Below are 19,385 nucleotides of genomic sequence, written 5' to 3'. Positions count from 1 at the left end.
CGATTCTCGTCAAGCTCCTTAAGGTGAGTAAGGTCGCTCCGGTCCATAGGTTGTCCCGGGAACAGGGTGACCATTGGTTATTTAAAGGCGTCAATAACTCGCCTTGTCATATAGAGCATCGTAGGCACTTAGTATTTGGGCAAGAGCCGGTGCCACCCGACCTCTCACTGAGACTCTCAACTCGATACCGCCTTTCTTAATATTCAGTCATGGAGAGAATTAAAAAAATATTGGAGAGCAACAGTAACGCATACAATCTCATTTTCATTTTGTGCACCTCCGTTCTTATTATGCTCCTGCAGAGTAGAGCGGGTTATCATCTTTGGATACAAACCCAATTTCGAGCCCAATACCCTTCACCCTTACTTACTTTAATTGGCTATGACAGAACATTTGTTCCACTAGCCGAATGTTGAACAGCTTTCTAAGCACCTTGATCTTCTACGCTTATTCTAAAACCTCTGACCTCAAGTTTCGAGGTGTCTCCCACCACTTGATATTTCCATAGGGCTTTTGGTCTTCCCGGTTTGCGTGTACCACCGTATTTGCCTTTGAAAGACTTCTTTGCTGGAGCTTCTCCATCCATTCTGACAATATGAGCTAGCCAACGCAGCCGTTGCATATTGATGCGTGCAACTATGCTTTCGTCGTCATACAGCTCGTGGTTCATACGTCGCCTATATTCTCCATTAACGCAAATTGGTCCATATATTTTACGAAGAATATTTCTCTCAAATACTTCAAGCACTGCCTCATCTGTTTTCACAAGTACCCATGCCTCAGAACCATATAACAACACGGGTAGTATCAGTGTCTTGTATAGTGTAATTTTCGTCTGTCGAGAGGTGGCCTTGTTTTTAAACTGCTTACCTTGTCCAAAGTAGCATCTGTTTGCCAGTATTATTCTTCGCTTAATCTTAAAACTGTCATTCGCTTCGGTTACGGCGGTGCCGAGGTAGATAAAGTTACTGACTATCTCAAAGTTGTGGTTCCCAACTTTCTCTATTTTCTTTATCTGCTCGGTTGTAAAAGGCATTTTGGGAGTATAAACCATCCATTTCGTCTTATCTCATTTTCACTGACTCTCTTTCGATTCTTTCAAAGGCTGCAGTTACCACTTCCGGTGACCGAGCTATGATGTCGATGTCGTCGGCATAGGCGAGTAGCATGTGTTCGCTTGTGATTAGTGTGCCATATCTATTCACATCTGCAACTCGTATAATCTTCTCCAGCAGTATATTAAAGAGATCACACGATAGGCTGTCTCCTTGTCTGAAAACTCGTTTGGTATTGTATGTCCGCACCCTTCAACCTAATGCCCAGGATATTTGAGCTCTGTCAATATTCTCCTAAATATAGCAATGAGTTTGCTATTCAAGATCAAAATAAAACTAAGTAAACTTCTTATATGATAAGGGACCTCCTTTTTATAACCGTGTCCGAACGGTGTGCCGCAGCGCGACACCTCTTTGGAGAGAAGTTTTACATGACATAGTACCTCACAAATGTTGCCAGCATTAGGAGGGGAAAGCCACCGCTAAAAAATTTTTTCTGATAGTCTCGCCAGGATTTGAACCCAGGCGTTCAGCGTCATAGGCTTCATTCAAGATCACTTCTAGTTTTTTGCCTTTGATATCGCAAACATTTTTGTTTATTCAATTATTTTCTCAGTGTTTGTTCAACAATTGATAATCAAGCTCTTCATTTCACCACAACTTAGAAAATTTTTTTAATATTGCCCACTTTGGTATATTTGTAAGAAAGTTGACCCTTCTGTAACAAATGAATCACCCTTCAATTGGCCATTGTTTTACAAAGCTGATAAGGGCTGAAATGTAATGTAGCGATTGAAAAATTGAAACTAAAATTTATAACTTAGAAATCTGTAGGACTTTTCGTTTTATGAATACTGACACAGAAAACATGCAATCAATGGTTAAAACAATTTAAAAGATAAGAGCTAGACCCTCTTCAGGTATCGTTATTGATTGTGTCTGTGACATGATGGGTAACAATAATGTTTGTGTGTTTTTGCTACCATTATTTATTTACTATTTACTACGAACAAATTATAAGTCCTTGTATGTGTTTGTTATTCTTGCTACTCATTTGGGCCATCGAAGTGATACTTAGGAAAATAATATGGCATGTATTTATAAACAAACCTTTTTATTTAATTCGAAGGGATTTTATAGATAAAACACTTAAGATATCTGTTGTATAACCTATCACCCATCAAATTGCCGTGCCAGTAACTCACACATCTATTTTTTGTTAAAAGGCATTTCAGTAGCATTGGCCATAACAACAGACTTTTTATCTTGGGTGTATAATTGTTTTTATCTTTCGTGAATGTCTTAAAGAGTCTTAACGTGATGGAAATATTTTTATCGTAGACCACTGCAGACAAATAGATCACGATTTCAGTGTTGTTGGCATGACTCAATGATGGGGCTTAAGAGGCCATTGGGGGAATGCACCGTTCGTCTGTCCTTCGGCATGTTGAAAGCACGTTAACTTTTGAAGACGCAAAACTAGGCATCTGAAATTTTGCATAAATACTTCTTATTAATGCAGGTCGATTGGCATAGCTTATGGGCCAAATCGGCCCACGTTTAGATATATCCCTCATATAAACCGATATATAGAATATACTTCTTTAACCTTTAGAGATTGTAAATCTTATGCGATGTTGTCGAAAATTGGCACGATGACTTTCAACAGATGTGCAAGTAAAGTTTCAATCCCATATAAACGGATCTCCCGAGTATATTTCTTGAGTTCCTGAAGGGCGCAATACTTATTTGGCTGAAAAATTGCAGGACGACTTTTCCTATGACCCCAAATAGATGTAAGGTTAGGTTGAAAAGAGGATGCAGATATTAAACCACCCCATGCCACTATGGACATACACCTAAGCTAGTAATCGGCTTGTTGTGCGCTCTTAAAACTATAAAGGAACCTCTAACAAGCAAGAGCGTGCTAAGTTCGACCGGGCCGAATCTTATATGCCCTCCACCATGGATTGCATTTTTTCCAGTTCTATGTGCGGTATCTCTTTTAAGGCAAACAAAGAATATTGAATAAGAACTGTTATGCTATTGGAGCTATATCAAGTTATAGTCTTATGCGGCCATAAATGAATGCTGAACATTGTAGAAGTCAATGTGCAAAATTTCAGTTCATTCTTATAAGAATTGCACTGTAGGGGCTCAAGAAGCAAAATCGGGAGATAGGTTTATATGGGAGCTGTATTAAGCTATTAATCGATTCAGACCATATTAGACACGTATGTTGAAGGTCATGAGAGAAGCCGTTGTTCAAAATTTCAGCCAAATCGGATGAGAATTGCGCCCTCTAGAGGCTCAAGAAATCGAGATCCCAGATCGGTTAATATGGCAGCTATAGCAGGTTCTCTACCTAATTACACCATACTTAGCACAGTTATTGGAAGTCATAGCAAAACACCTCATGCAAAATTTCAATCAAATCGGATGAGAGTTGCACGCTCTATTGGCTCAAGAAGTCAAAACCCAAGATTGGTTTATATGGCAGCTATATCAAAACATGGACCGAACTATACTTAGCGCAGTTGTCAGAAGTGACACCAAAACACTACGTGCAAAATTTTAGTCAAATCAGATGAGAATTACGTCCTCTAGAGGCTTAAGAAGTCAAGACCCACGATCGGTTTATATGGCAGTTATACCAAAACATGGACCGACCCATTTACAATACCAACCGACCTACACTAATAACAAGTATTTGTGCAAAATTTCAAGCGGCTAACTTTACATCTTCGAAAGTTAACGTGTTTTCGACAGACACACGGACGTTCGGACAGACGGAAGGACATGGCTAGATCGACTTAAAATGACATGACGATCAAGAATATATATACTTTATGGGGTCTCAGACGTATATTTCGAAGTGTTACAAACAGAATGACGAAATTAGTATACCTCAATCCTATGGTTACAAAATCCTTAATTGTTTTCAATACCACTCCCCTAAGTTTGTTCATGTCTGGTATTGTGTCTCCACCTAAGTGCAATGACAAAGAAAATGCTCCAACGTCTCATCATCTTCGCCGCATGCCCTACACAAGCCATTTGCCGCCCCGATTTTACTTATGTGAGCTCGTAGTCCTATGGGTACCGTTATGAAACCATTAGCTTTACTGACCTCCTTCCTACTTCCTTTCAGTAATAGGCTCGTATTCTCACGATCTGGATCCCCCCATAGGATTTTCGCCGTCCTACCGACCGTTTCGCTGTTCCACAATGTTGCATGCGCATTCATCGCCCACTCCTTTAACTCGGACTGCGTCGACCCGAAAGGCTTAAGGGAGTGGGCGATATTCTATAGGCTATAATGTGATTTCAACAGACAGACGGAGGGACATGGCTATGAATATGAATATTAAGACGGTCTGGCCTAGGTTACATTTTTGGCTTGTAGAACTTTTGGTAGGTTTTGGTCGCGTTTGGTAGCATATTTCACTGGTCAGAACCACTTTTTCAGTTGCATTTTCGATTTATTGCGATGCAAGAAGATGATGTCATTGGCATAGGCTGATAATCCATGAAAGGCATTAAAGAAACTCACACTGATTCATCTATGTCTAAGATTTGTTTTTAATACTGATTAGCTCGGAGATGTACTATTCTATTTTAAATGACGAACAAGTACAGACTAACTGGACCAAATGTATGAAGCTTTCGAAAGCCACCTTGTAATTAATAAATATGTAAAAGTATTTTGCAGGATATGGTATAGCGTAACACCTGAAAGTATAAAAAATCCTCTTAAATCATCGCGTACCTTTATGTACACTTAATACTCAAGTTATCTGAATATGGCAAAAAGCCAGAATAATTTTACTACAATTTAATTAAGTGGTTCCTCCTTCCCCAGTTATTGTGAGATTTCACAACTGGCATCTCTACATACATATGTCATACGTATGGAAATCAAAATCTTTGATTTTAAATATTTTTAAAATAACGTATCTCAAAAAGCATTCTTATTGATAAAAGATTTTAAATACATGTATTTTTATGTTTTTTTTTATTTATTTCATATATACATAAATTTTAGTTTTAATGATAATAGCCACTAAGGGAGAGCAGATAATGATTTATAAGCTGTGTTCGGGAACTCAAAAATTTGTGCAAATTTTTTCTGGAAGTCGTTCGCGTACTTTATTTGCCAGCAGAAGAGACCGCGAGAGAGAGTAAATTTTGACAGTTAGAAAATAGAGAACCTGCAAATTTCTACATGCATTTTTTTGCGAGCAGAAATTTGCAACTTTGAACAGATGTTTTCTAAAAATCAGCTGTTTTATAAAAAGGAGCCTTTATATGAAAATACAAAAGCTAACGCCAAAATGGATCAAAAAAGCAGAGGTAAGTAAAAAATAAAAACATTGTTTATTGGTAATTATAATTTTTTTCGTTTTTATTTACTTTAAATGCAGATTCATGGCAGCAGCTAGTGTTCAGGTACAGCAAACTCGACAAATGAAGTTGTAATTTTACCTCAAGTCGGTTGTTCTACATTAGAAGGTAAGTGCAAAATTTTGTGGAATTATTTGGAAAATCTTGAAAAATTAAACCATTGTATCTTTCCAGACTCCAAGAAAAGAGCAATTATAGGTTTCTTAAGTGTTTTGATGGAATCATCCTCATCGGAGAGCTACGATGAAACCAACACCGTTCCTTCGAATTCTTTAAGGATGAAAGATGCTGCCATGGGATTGAGTGCGTCTAGCTAGGCAGTTAAAAAAGTGACGCACAGTGGGATTAAACAAAATTAGTGCAAATAAGTCTGCCAATTGTGAATGGATACAGAAATCTTCAATGATAACACAGTGTCCTTAGCCATCACATGACCAAATAGAAAACTCCCTTAGCCTCACATCAGTGGTCGTAGCAATTAATCTAGCCACAATATCCAAAAGCATAAGATGGTTAGTCCAAGGTATCTTTGTCAGCACAATAAGTGTACTTTTGTATACGGCGATGTCATGTAAAGCAGTTGTAGTCACATGCAGCATTCGAAATGCATGCTGATGATCGGAAAATTGTCCAACGAGAGGAGCGGGAGAAGTAGTCCCTCATGCGTCTTGGCTATTAATTAGAATCGGTCAGTACGACTCCCCCTTGCTCGTGTCCTTTTCAGGTTTTAGTAGCGGGATCTGACTGCCCATCTTCCAAACATCGGGTACTATTATAGAATTCAGATAGGCTGAGGACATTTGTAAGGTAATCGACTCCAGACAGATCCAGATTATTCAGCATCAGTGTAGAGATTCTGTCTGGAACCAGCGCTTTGCGCGACTTGGCGCATGACATTCATAGCTTCGTGCACGGTTGTTGTTGAACAGGGTGTTGTACACTGAAAGACTCCATCGGGCAATGAAGTACGTACAACCGGCTGCCATGGGATTGCACGGTAATTTGTGATGACTGTCCAGCGGCACGGAGATCACGGATATACGAATGGCTCCCCTTCTAGCCTTTTCACTCTCGGATCAATAAATTGAAGTTTATCAAGTATCGCCAGGTTTTTTATTTTAAAAAAATTGTTTTCCAAGCAAGCAAATAAAATACCAGCCAAAACAAAAATCAGCTGTTTTTTTTTGCAATTTTTTTCTGCAAATCGTTCGCGTACTCTTGCTTGCAAATTTTTTAAAGAGAGTAAAATGGCTTCTACTCTCCTGCAAATTTTTACTGGAAAAGTACGCGAACAGACCTTGGCGCCACGGATGACGTTCGTAGCTTCGTGCATGGTTGTTGTTGAACAGTGTGTTGTACACTGAAAGACACCATCGGGCCAATGCAGTACATACAACCGGCTGCCATGGAATTGCATGGTAATTTGTGATGGCTATCCAGCGGCACGGATATTACGGATATACGAATGGCTCCCCTTCTAGTCTTTGAAAATACCTCACAAGCTATCGCCAGGATTTTTATTAAAAAAAAAATTGTTTTCCAAACAAGAAAATAAAATACCAACCAAAACAAAAATCAGCTGTTTATCTGCAAGTTTTCACTGGAAGTCGTTCGCGTACTTTTGCTTGCAAATTTTTTTAAGGGAATAAAATGGCTTTTACTCTCCTTCAGGTTTTTACTGGCAAATTTTTACTGGAAAACTAAGCAAACAGACCTTAAATAATTGGTTCGTCCTTCTCTTGTTATTGTGGGATTTCACAACTGGCATCTCTACATACGTATGTCATACGTATGGAAATCCTAATCTTTGATTTTAAATATTTTTAAAATTACGTATCTCAAAAATATATGTATTCAAAATTGATTTAGCATTCTTATTGATAAAAGATTTTAAAAATATATACATATACAAGTATTTTCATGTTTTTTTTTATTGAAATACATACATTTTAGTTTTAGTGATAATAGCCACTGAAGGAGAGCAGATAATGATTTATGGGTTTCAGTTGTTTCAATAAAATTTATAACAAGTGTTTTAGGAAAAGCCAAAATAAATAGCCAAACATGAAACACAAATCGCTCTGATGATTAACGTTGAAACTACTACACAATGTAAGACTGATTGTAATGTAATAATTGAATTTCTTCTCTGGAAATATTATTTACAAACCACAAACATTTTGTTCTTTTCTTGTAATTAAAACAATTTAAATTAATCGTAATATAATATTACGTGCTTGCGTTGGAGTTGCATACACAATATGGGGTTAAGTGCCCGATTTGTTTAAAATAAATATGAATAGAAATTTTATTTCATCATTTCACAGCTATGACTTCATATCGAACAAATGTGCTACCATTGAAGCCGTTGCCATTAATGCTATACGGAATATTCGCTTGAGTGGCTAGCTGGCTGTATAGTATATTTTTATTTGTTAAATATTTTGTGAATTCCCTCAGCGGGTATTCTCGTTCTTATTCTCCTCTGACAAAGATGAAAAAGAATCAACAGAACAATTGCATTATTTCAATAAGCAATTGCTGAACATTATATCTTATTATTACTTTTTCTATAGCCATTACAAAGGAACGCATTAAGAGAAATGTGTAGCACAAAAAGAATAAATGATGCAATAAAATATTAAAGAATGATAAAATATATGAAGCGAAGTCAATCAAGCCCTCTTATGACTAAAAACTCCCTGGGAGTTTTTTCCTCTTCCTTTGAGGAATTATTTGGAAAATCTTGGAAAACTCAAACATTGTATTCTTCCAGACACCAAGAAAAGAGCAATTATAGATTTCTTAAGTGTTTTGATGGAATCATCCTCATCGGAGAGCTACGATGAAACCAACACCGTTCCTTTCAATTTGTTAAGGAGGGAAGATGATGCCATGGGATTGCGTGGGTCTAGCTGAGCAGTTAAACAAGTGACGCACAGTGAGGTTAGAAAAAATTAGTGCGACAATTGTTAACGGATACATATATATCTATATCTTTAAGGATAACACAATGTCCGTGGCCGCCAAATGACCAAATAGAAAACTCCCTTAGCCTCACATCAGCGGTCGCAGCATTTTGTCTAGCCACAATATCAAGAAGCATTGGGTGGTTAGTCCAAGGTTTCTTTTTGAGCACACCAAGTGCTGCCAACAAGGGTCTTGAGAACCTTGTTTCTATTTTTGTGTACAGTGATGGTATGTAAAGCAGTTGTATTCCTATGCAAATTTCGAAATGGATGCTGATGCTCGACGAATGGAAATTGTCCATCGGGAGGGGTTGTCCCACATGTCGGGAGATCGACTTCCCCTTGCTCGTGTCCTTTCCAAGTTTCAGTAGCGGGATCATACTGCCCATCTCCAAACATCAGGTACTATAATAGTGTTCAGACAAGATGAGGACAGTTGTAAGGTACTCGGCAGATCCGGATTCTTCACCATCAGTGTAGAGATTCCGTTTGGGACCAGCGCCTTGCGCGGCTTGGCGCCACGGATGACATTCGTAGCTTCGTGCACGGTAAATTGTGATGGCTGTCCAGCGGCACGGAGATCACGGATACGACGAATGGCTTCCTCATCTTCTAGCCTTATCACTCTCAGGTTTATAAATAGACGTTTATCTAAGGAAAATACCTCACAAGCATAGCCAGCATTTTTTTTTAATTTGCTCATTTATTATTTAAAAACAATTCTTTTCCTAATCAAGCAAATAAAAAACCAAGCGAAACAAAGTCTTTCGCGTACTTTTGCTTGCAATTTTTTTAAAGAGAGTAAATTGGCTCTTACTCTCCTGCAAATTTTTACTGGAAAAGCACGCGAACATACCTATCATTTGTACAACAATCACAAACCATATGGTACAATCAAGATATATTAATTTATAGATAGTGGCAGTTTCCCAACAATAAAATATTAAGTGCACTAGCTGTCAAAATCAGTGCAACTCTGATTTTGGGTATGTTACTAGTTCTCACCATTCTTCGTTGTTTGGATGTGTTCTGGTTCTTAACTACAATACACACACACACAATCAAAACTTATTGACAGATAGTGCACTTCGCGAGAAAAAAGTGTACTCAGCTGTTTACGGTACACTGGTACCTGGTAATAATGTCATGGGTGCAATCCACCATTTTGCCATCAAGCCAAGTTTTGTGTGCGTACATGAGCATAGAATATGCGAGAAAGAAGATAACAACAAAGAGAAAGCAAATAAAAATTTGACATCTTAATACCGTCAAACTTGGTCGTCTGTTAGCAGCTGTTCGCGTGAGACTACTTTTATAAATCCGCCTTAGTATTCATTTTAGTTCTATCATTTTAGTTCTATCTATTGTGAATGGCAAAATAAATTTAAAACCTATTATTTATAAAATTGCGTGCAATAATGTTTATTAATTTTATTTGACTTTCCGGCCCACACATTGTTTGCAAATTTTATTTAGAAATTTTACAAATATTTTCACTCGTATTGTTTTACCATATTGGCAAATGACGTTACCACCTCATGGCAAACAAACAGACATGCACTGAAAATCGTTTTGCCCTTTACGGCTTATCTATGCAGTACTAAAAAAAACAAAGCATATGTGCTGCATTGGGACCAATGCTGGTAGTTTTATCAATGATTGATTTAAGCTTCACTCTGCCATTCACAATAGATGTACATATGTATTTTTGCAGTTAGCCGAACTTATACGAGAAATATATACCCTGGCATTTGTGGAGATTGACATACTACTGCACACGAAAAATCTTTAATGCAATTTTGTTCATTTAGTCATTCCGTTTGCAACACATCGAAATATCCATTTTCTACCCTATTAAGTATATATATTTCTTTTCGTCGTTAATTACTGAGACGATTTAACGATGTCCGTGTGCCGGTCAGTTATAATCCTCCTGCAGTCTTTAAAAATTGAGATAATGAGTTGAAAATTTTTACAGACTCGTACTTCTTCTATGCGCAGGTTAAGTTCTTGAATGGGACAAACCGGAATATGTTCGGATTTGAAGTCTCTGTTAAGTTCATCGCGCGCTTCTTCCATTTTACAACAAAGCTCATTTTTGCTTATTTTTGGGTACGTAAATAAGCAGAATTGTGATTTTGAAGTGAAGATCAGCCAGAAGTATTGCAAGAGCTACCAATGCGTCAAAAAAAGACACAGTTTGGTACGTTTTATGGGCTGGTGGCATTGGACCATGCGAATCGTAACGTAACTGTAAATGGTAAGCGCTACTGTGAGATGATATCCTACTTTTTTTGCCAAAAATTCAAGAGCTTGTCTTGCATGACATGTGGTTTAAGTAAGACGGTGCCACATGCTACACAGCACGCTTAACAATGGACTTATTTAGAGGCGAGTTCGGTGAACATTTTATTTTACGTTCGGGAACGGTCAATTGGCCGCCTAGATTGTTCGATTTAACGCCTTTGGACTATTTTTTGTGGGGCTATGTTAAAGTTCTACTGGCTTTAATTGACGCATTGGAATACAAAATTGAAGCATTTATTTGGGAGATACCGGCCGAAATGTTGGAAATAGTATGCCAAATTAAGACTAAGCGGATGGACCGTTTGAGGCGCAGTCATGGTCAACATTTGGATGAACCGTACTATAGACCCAATGAAAGATTTAATGCCTTTTTCTGAAATATATGCGTTTTTGAAAAACTGTCCTATAGCTCTTAAAAAATTACCGTAGGCGCTTCCAAAATGTTTTGAAGAATGTTCGATCATGACGACAGTTGCGGGAACTTGTAAAACTTTGCCTTGGACTCCTTTTTTAATATAACTTGCAACCTTTTACTAGATATTTTTAGATCTTTAGCCATTTGATTGCCAATATGGCTACGGTTGAATTGCAGCTTTCACCCGCCGAACCATTTCAGGTGTTGTTACAGTTTTTTGAACCAACACCATGGTGTTTGGCGATGCAATCAGTATCAATATAACCATTTATGATGCAGTAGACGACCAATTTGTTCACTTTGAGGTGTTTGAGTTCGCCAACAATAGCCGGTTGTTATTTTCTATTCAAATATACTGCAATCACACAATTACGCTTGTACTCGATCTCGAATAAGTTCCTTTTTCAATAAACTCAAAATCGAATGATTTTGGTTGCTTATAAACAACTTCTATGTTTTAGTACTGGATAGACAAGCCGTGGAGGACAAAAAATAGAATGTAAAACAAGTTTCCAGTGCAATTCTGTTTGTTTCTCATGAAGTGGTAACGTTATTTGCTAACAAGTCAAAACAATACGAGGAAAAAATTGAATATAACTGTAAAATTTTTTTAATAAAATTTGCAAAACATGTTTGGATATAGAAGTCAAATAAAATGAATAAAGTTTCGTGCACGCAATTTTATAAACAGTTGGTTTTAATTTTATTTTGCCATTCACAATAGAGAATTTTTGCTGGTGGCCACACTTATATGTGAAAAACATATCATGGAAATCCCGACGACAGATGTTCTACATAAGGTGGGTCTCAATTCCCTTTCTATGAAATCGCAACATGAAAGTTTTTTATGTTTTAATAGCATTTCCCGTTCTTGATATAGGCAAAATCAAAAATAAAGAGATTTTGTCATCATGTTTTTATATGAAAATGAATTTTTTTTTTGTTTTGAGTTCCTGTTTTCATAGAAAAACAAGTGATCCCCATGTAATTTTTCCAATACTTCGTTGTTCTGGATGGATGTCATTTACATACAAATTTCAATGCACTGCACTATATAGTAAATGCAAATGCAAATGCAAATTTTGCACATGAACATTCCATTAAGGAACAGGGGCAAACTTCTCACATATCAATGAGTGCAGTCCGATTCAAGTTTTTATAGCCGAGTCCGAACGGCGTGCCGCTGTGCGACACCTCTTTGGAGATAAGTTTTACATGGCATAGTACCACATAAATGTTGCCAGCATTAAGAGGAGAAAACCACCGTTGAAAATTTTTTTCTGATGGTCTCGCCAAGATTCGAACCCAGGCGTTTAGCGTCATAGGCGGACATGCTAACTTATGCGCTACGGTGGCCTCCACTATATAGTACTAAAACAAAACACACTTATTATGTAGCTGCCATTTTTAGTTTGACAAATATACCAGTGTGAACTTGGTAACACTTCGTTTTAGCCAGCCTGTACCTCTATTATTCTACAAATGCCAAAACAGAATGACCGCGTTGAGCTTTGTTTTTGAGCGTTGCGTTGAAAAATGCAACTCTGAAAACAAATCTAATAAAAGCAACACAGAAAAGTTAATGAATTTTCAACTTTAACGATTGAAATCGAGCGTAATTTTGTGTTAACATACTTAAAGAATTGTTTTTAGGCGTCAAAATTAAAAATTTTTAAACATTTGAGCGTTGCTTTTGTGAGGTTTCTTTGCAGAGTTGCATTTTTCAACGCAACGCTCAAAAACAAAGCTCAACGCTTTCATTCTATTTTAGCCTTAAGTCTTTTAAAGTTTTTTTTTTTTTTGGCCTTCAATTTGTCGAACATTTTTCAACTATATACCTAGTTGGATTAAATTACCTTGAAACCCCTGAGAGTTTCTTTTGAACAGTCTCTTTCTATGTCTATTGTCTACCGTAGCATATGCCGGCACTCTTTAATATTGAGTTTAAAATGCAGTTAACATTTCCCTCTCATATTAAGTTACAATCAAAGAAAATCATCGTGGGTGCGCCATACGCAATGAAAACGAGTGTAGTAAAAATAAAAAACAAAAAATGCTACATGAGCGCCACATAGTGTAGAAACCCTTTAAGTGCCAATGGCATTTAGCTCAGCTACTCGAAAGATTTCCCAATCAGCATGAATGACCTCATGCAGTGTTCAGTGCACTCTCATTGCAATGTGGTGGTACTGGCGAAAGCTAAAACAACAAGAAAAAATGTGGAGCAACAAGTGGTAACTGATAATGATAATGGTGATGGCATGTCAGAGTTATTCACATTTGTATATTTTTATATGTATGTATGTATGTATATTTCTATGTACATATGGATGTATATGTGTATGTATTTTTTCGTTTTGTGTTTGTTGTATACAATGTTTTCACTACTAGCATACACATTTTCACGTGCTTCCCTCCCAGAGGAAACATTTGGGCGATAGTTTAATCTGTGATGGGCTAATAAAATTGTGGCTTATCCCTTTGCGTATAATTCAAAATGGAATAAAAAGATTCGAAGCCAAACAAAAAATGTTTTTCACTCAGTAATTGCTGTTAATTTGGTTTCCCATGTCAGCATATCTACTCACAAAAATTCAATAGAATCATCTTAAAACCAAGCCCAAAATTGGGGTGAAATGTTATTGAAATTATTTTGCAAATCTTCTTGAAGACTTTCATTCATTTTTTTAATCACTCACAACCTATAGATTTTTTTGCCATGCTTTCAATTCGAAATGCTAATGAGGTAGATTGGCCATTAGAACGAATACAGAATACGCCTTCTCATCTTAATCTGTTGATTACAAATTGAAATTGATGAGAAAAGTTGACACCGGCTTTCAAACTAGTTTTAATTTGCCAGCAATAATAATTCATTAAGTTTAACGATTTCCAAAGCAGATGTTGTCACTTTGAAACCATTCTTACCATACCATACTCGTATTCTGTTAAAATGACTCAGTTCATGTGAAAATCTTTTTTTTTTACTGGTTTTTGGTTTTGTTTTTTTGTACACAGCGAATGTATTTCGGTACATTCGCACGTAAACAAGAGTTTTGTTATCACCATTCGCAAATGCAAAATTGTTTGTTTTTAAATTTGTATTCAAATTCACTTCTACCGTATTGCTCATGATGTTGGTGTTGTGAGAGATTTTTTTCGTTGCACGCCATGTGCATTTTTCGAATCATTAATGGAAAAGGGTTTTAAAGAGTAGAACATTGTACAAAATGAAGGAAATTGGGACGGTTAAATCGTTAGCCACAATAATGTATCACAAGTTGAATTAAAATTTGTGTCAGGCCGAATGACTACCTTAATGCAAATACAGCATAGCTGGCACAAAGTGCTATCAATACAAACAACTAAAATGCGTGGAAGTAAATTTCAAAATCTATTCACTCTTACTCGAAATGACCATCTATTGCCTTGACTATTTCTCCTAGTCGGTAAAAAAAAAGTTTCTATCTGCCGTTATTTTGGCCCGTACAATGGCATTTTTTCAGCGTATTCATATTGGCGTGTGTTCAGTCCTTTCCTTGCTCTCTAATATGGCCCAAATAGAAAAGTCCATCGTATTAGCTTCTGGCGAATTGGAAAGCGGAATATAATTCTTAAGCTATTTCGGTTTACACGTTTTTTTTTTTTGACGGGGCTGAGTGTTGATGTTACGTCTCCAAATTAGCTTCCAAAATGTTTTCCCAATAATAAGTCGTATTTACTATGGCGCCAGGCACGAAGAAATCGATAGGAGATAGCCCGTCGGCGGTCAAAGCTGCCCGTACCTCCATTTGAAATGTGACATTTTTTCAGGTGTCGGATCATAGCTCGAATTCTCTTACGTAAACATTTGGAAACGCAACCAATGTCTTTATAGTGGTTTATGGTGCGATACGTAAACAATTTTGTTGACTTTGGGTTCGCCTTCGTTGTACTGGATAGATGTCATTTTTGTACAAAATTCATTGCAATGCGCTGTATAGTACTAAAATAAAACACAGCTATTGTATTAGAGACATCCTTCACTTGTGTGTCCCCATGATTTTACAACAATCTCAATTAGCTAGGTGAGCCTGCTTGTAAACAGACATTACGACCCTGATTCTGCAAACCTATCAAAACAATTTTAAATAAAAAGTATGTGCCAACACTTTGTAAATAAAACTTACAAAATATATGCAGCACTCATTAAGATTTCTGCTCGTTATTTTGCTATGACATTCACAATAGATGAGTTTCTTACGTTGCCACACTTTATTGTTAAAAATATGCCATGGCAATCCTGAAGCCAAAAATTAGCAATTTTATAAATATTTTATTTTGTCATTCACAATAGAGAATTTCTACAAGTGCTCATATTAATTTGTGAAAAACATATCATGGCAATCCTGACCATAGATGTTCTACATAAGCCTGCACTGGTAATTTAACCAGAACTTTGTTGTTGGATATATGTCATTTTCATTAACATTTCTTGGAACTGCACTATATAGTACTAAAATAAAAGACAGCTTACATAAACTAAATCAGTGGATAGGCGTATCCAAAACACTGTATATTACGAAAATGAAACAAGGGCTTATTCTTGACTGCTGATGTACTTCGAGCTAAAAAAAAGGACTAAAAAATTTTGACAGCATTTTCTACAATCAAATTTTGACCATGAGACATGCATTCGCTGTATACTGCAGTTTTGAGATTTGTAATGTGGTCTGAGAGACATCAATAAAAGAAATCCACCAATGGTAAATATTCAATCGAATGGTTAATTTGTTTTGAAAACGATACCAGTGCATCAGAGTGTAAGTCGAAACTTATTGCAAAAGCAAATTTGCCCATGAAAACTTCACTATTACAAAGGTGAACTTAAATTTGAAAAATTTATATTAGCCAGAGATTTTCAGATGAGAGCAATTATTAGATAGGAATGTTCCTGTTACGTTTCCCGATGGCAGTGGGCCTTCTGGACATCAACGGTAGAAACTAGAAGACATCCGTCATTCTTTTGTTCCTGTGATTTCACAACGAACTGTTAAAACAATTCAAAATAAAAAGTAAAAATGTGCCAAAGCTTTCTAAATAAAAATTAAATTGTCTGATCGTGCGACATGAGCTTTACAGATTTCACTGCACTGCACAACGTATCTCGTGCTAAAATATAACAGAACTAAATAATTCAACAACATTTTCTACAATAATCAAATGCCGTCAAGTATTCTATAACAATTACAAAGAGTTTTTTTTTAAACATGATTTTACCAAATTTACTTAAAAAAATTGCCAACATTCGACGCTTTTGTAGAAAGCTTAAATTTTCGTCAGAAAGAGTATTTTTTGATTGCTTGGCAACCCAACCCCAAAGTAAACATTTCTCCCTTTCATTTTCAAAGGTATGCAAAAATTTGGTCAAACGTAAAAAAAAGATACAAAACAAATGTCCAAATAACACGTTAGAGGGATATTAAGTGAAACAAAAATAAGAAAAAGCTGACAAGTGAAAAAGACTAAATAAAAAGAAATAATAGAATGTAAGTACTAAAGGCTAATATACATTGGATGTTCTGCACCACGCTAAGGTCGCATACACACATAACTAGAAAATAAAATCGAAAGATAAATGGGGGTGCCTCTAGTAAAAGGAAACATATGGGGGTGCTGCACACGCAACAAACATTTGCTTGAAACAAAGTAACATAGTAACCCTGCCTACCCCCCACAAGTCATTAATGGATGAACAACAACAATTAAATTATATGTCAAAAAGGTTAATTAAATAAAAACGTTAGGGGGGCAAAAAGAGGGAACAGAAAAAAGAATTGCGTGTATGTGTCACACTTACCGCCCCAAACACTAATCTTGAGCTGATTGCCATCAAGATTCTCCACATAGTTGAAGAGATACTTGTTGAGGTAGTGAGCTACCACCGATTCCAACATGGTGGTGGTGCCACGCCGTTCTTAACTTTGGCGTCGTTTTTTAGCAGCTGGGCAATAAGATGTATGGTAAATTTTCACTTCGTTATGACGAAGGAAGGGGGATGGTATTGATGAAAAATCTGATGAATCTCGAATGCTCTTACATGGGCACAAGGTTAACTTTACTGCTTCGGCCAGCACACAAAAACACTTTCCACTTTTCTATTGGTTTATTGGAAACTCAATTTGTTATTGATTTTTTGCCTTTTTTTCAAAGCTGTTGGCTAAAAGGAAAAAACATTTTTATTTTTTTTTTTTCATCAAGAGGGGGAGCTAAGAGTAGCGAAAAATAAAATAAACAAAACACGCGTCACACATTCTTGTGTGTGTATTTATTTTAGTGGAAGAATTAAAACAGATTTCACATTTGTTTGCTCCATGGCCATTATTTTGTTACGCCTCCCGTAACCCTCCCATTCATCATGCACACATACAAAATTCTAGTAAATCTCGGTAAATTTTAATGGGAACACAAACACTGGCACACGCAAATTATGGAAAAAGATATACTTTTTTTGAATATTAACAAAATACAGCGGGGACAACAAACAACGACGCACACCCAACGCGATTGCTCACAGAAAAGTTCAAAAAACTATTTTATTTTATTAATTTGACGATGACATCATCAGAATTTTATTTCTGTTGTTTTTTTTAATTCATCTTTTATGGGCAACGCCGCTTAGAAGCACTTTTGTGTTCCCGAGCCTGTATAATTTCAAACCCAACTTTACACTTTTTTATTCATATTTGCTAAACACTTTTGTTAATGAATGGAGAAAAAAATCATTGTTTTACTAAAGAGGCCACGATGGCCATGAAGAGGATGAAGGGAAAACGGCCGGGACGGGAGACGGGAAGAACTCACAACCAAAACACGTCCAATCAGCAAAAAAACTGTATTAAGAATGACGGAAAATTGAAGAAGCGAATGAAATCAAAATAAAAATCGATAACAGCTGTTAAACATGTGTTCATATAAGGCGGGTTATTAGGTCTGTTCACGTACATTTCCAGTAAGAATTTGCAGGGGAGTATGTACGAACAGCCTTTAAGGCCAAAATCAGGATTCACTAATAGAAGGTTAGGTCACATGCAAAAACATAAAGTGGATAGGCCCCATAAACATCATTAAGGATGTCAAATCTGACGATTGAAAATGTCATCATATAGGAGAAAACGTAAACAAAGAATGAATGTAAAAAGAGAACAAGTTGACATCCTCAATGCCAAATACTGTCAAGTATTAAAAAAAACGTATATCGGCTGATCGCTTGGCTTAACCTTATTCAGTGAATCCTGGGCCAAAATCTTAGCAGATTTAAGAAGGTAAGGTCACTAGACCAACAACAACAAAATAAACTATACAACTCCCGTGGGGATGGTGGCGCAAATTCCGACTAGGCTATGAAATTCCTGGACACTTCCTAATTCTAGTTATTTGCATTGTTATCTGCAGCAGCCATATGAACAAAAGATCTATGATTATAAAGGTGTAAGTATTGGGTTGCCCAAAAAGTAATTGCGGATTTTTCATATAGTCGGCGTTGACAAATTTTTTCACAGCTTGTGACTCTGTAATTGCATTCTTTCTTCTGTCAGTTATCAGCTGTTACTTTTAGCTTGCTTTAGAAAAAAAGTCTAAAAAAAGTATATTTGATTAAAGTTCATTCTAAGTTTTATTAAAAATGCATTTACTTTCTTTTAAAAATCCACAATTACTTTTTGGGCAACCCAATAATAAATTAAAGGAATTAAAATGTGAAAAAAGGAACAAAATGTGAAAATATAGCAAATCCAAACATAGCATTTGACATGTTAGTGGGATTTGGAAAATTTGCAAGCTCTCAATTAACCAACTCTCAAAATTATGCTCGCTCTCACGCACTCTCCCGCTCTCCTCTGCTGTCAAATAAAGGACGTATTTGAGATTAATTTTTTGTTGACAAACAAATTTAAAACACTTTAATTTGAAAGACCTTAAACCCTGTTTCCATTGCTCCTTAAATCCAGATTTAATGGCTCGGTCATCTGTTTTCCCTTAATAAAATCAGCTGAAGGGATCCTTAAATCGGAATTTAATGAGTAGTGTAAACGTGGTTTAATTCACAAAACTTAATAAAGCAGACTATTCTGTTCACCTTTCGCAATTGTTCGGAAATAGTTTAAGAAAATGTCGTAATTTTTTTTTAACATAATTTGTAAAAACTCAATCTTACATTCATATTACACTCGGATTAATTATTTTTAAATACTCTTT

At 36.4% G+C, this 19,385-nt stretch overlaps 1 protein-coding gene and 1 long non-coding RNA gene across 2 annotated transcripts in view; one reads left to right on the top strand and one right to left on the bottom strand.

Moving 5' to 3' along the window:
• Positions 1–18,035, bottom strand: part of LOC106081453 (intermembrane lipid transfer protein Vps13) — a 52,283-nt gene extending 34,248 nt beyond the window's left edge. The window contains exons 1-2 of the mRNA XM_059370485.1: positions 17,994–18,035; positions 16,990–17,349 (exon numbers count right to left, since the gene is read on the bottom strand). Coding sequence (XP_059226468.1) covers positions 16,990–17,086 — 97 coding nt within the window. The 5' untranslated portion in view covers positions 17,087–17,349; positions 17,994–18,035. The remainder of the gene's footprint in view (positions 1–16,989; positions 17,350–17,993) is intronic.
• On the top strand, positions 5,148–6,097 carry LOC131998153 (uncharacterized). The gene is made up of 3 exons (XR_009398616.1): positions 5,148–5,408; positions 5,480–5,567; positions 5,634–6,097. It is a non-coding gene; the product is annotated as an uncharacterized LOC131998153 (long non-coding RNA).
• Positions 18,036–19,385: the final 1,350 nt, after the last annotated feature.

Source organism: Stomoxys calcitrans, chromosome 5 (assembly GCF_963082655.1).
Source record: "Stomoxys calcitrans chromosome 5, idStoCalc2.1, whole genome shotgun sequence".
In the NCBI taxonomy this organism is placed as follows: Eukaryota; Metazoa; Arthropoda; class Insecta; order Diptera; family Muscidae; genus Stomoxys; species Stomoxys calcitrans.
The sequence above is the reverse complement of the archived record's forward strand: the minus strand, read 5'-3'. Positions and strand labels throughout refer to the sequence as shown.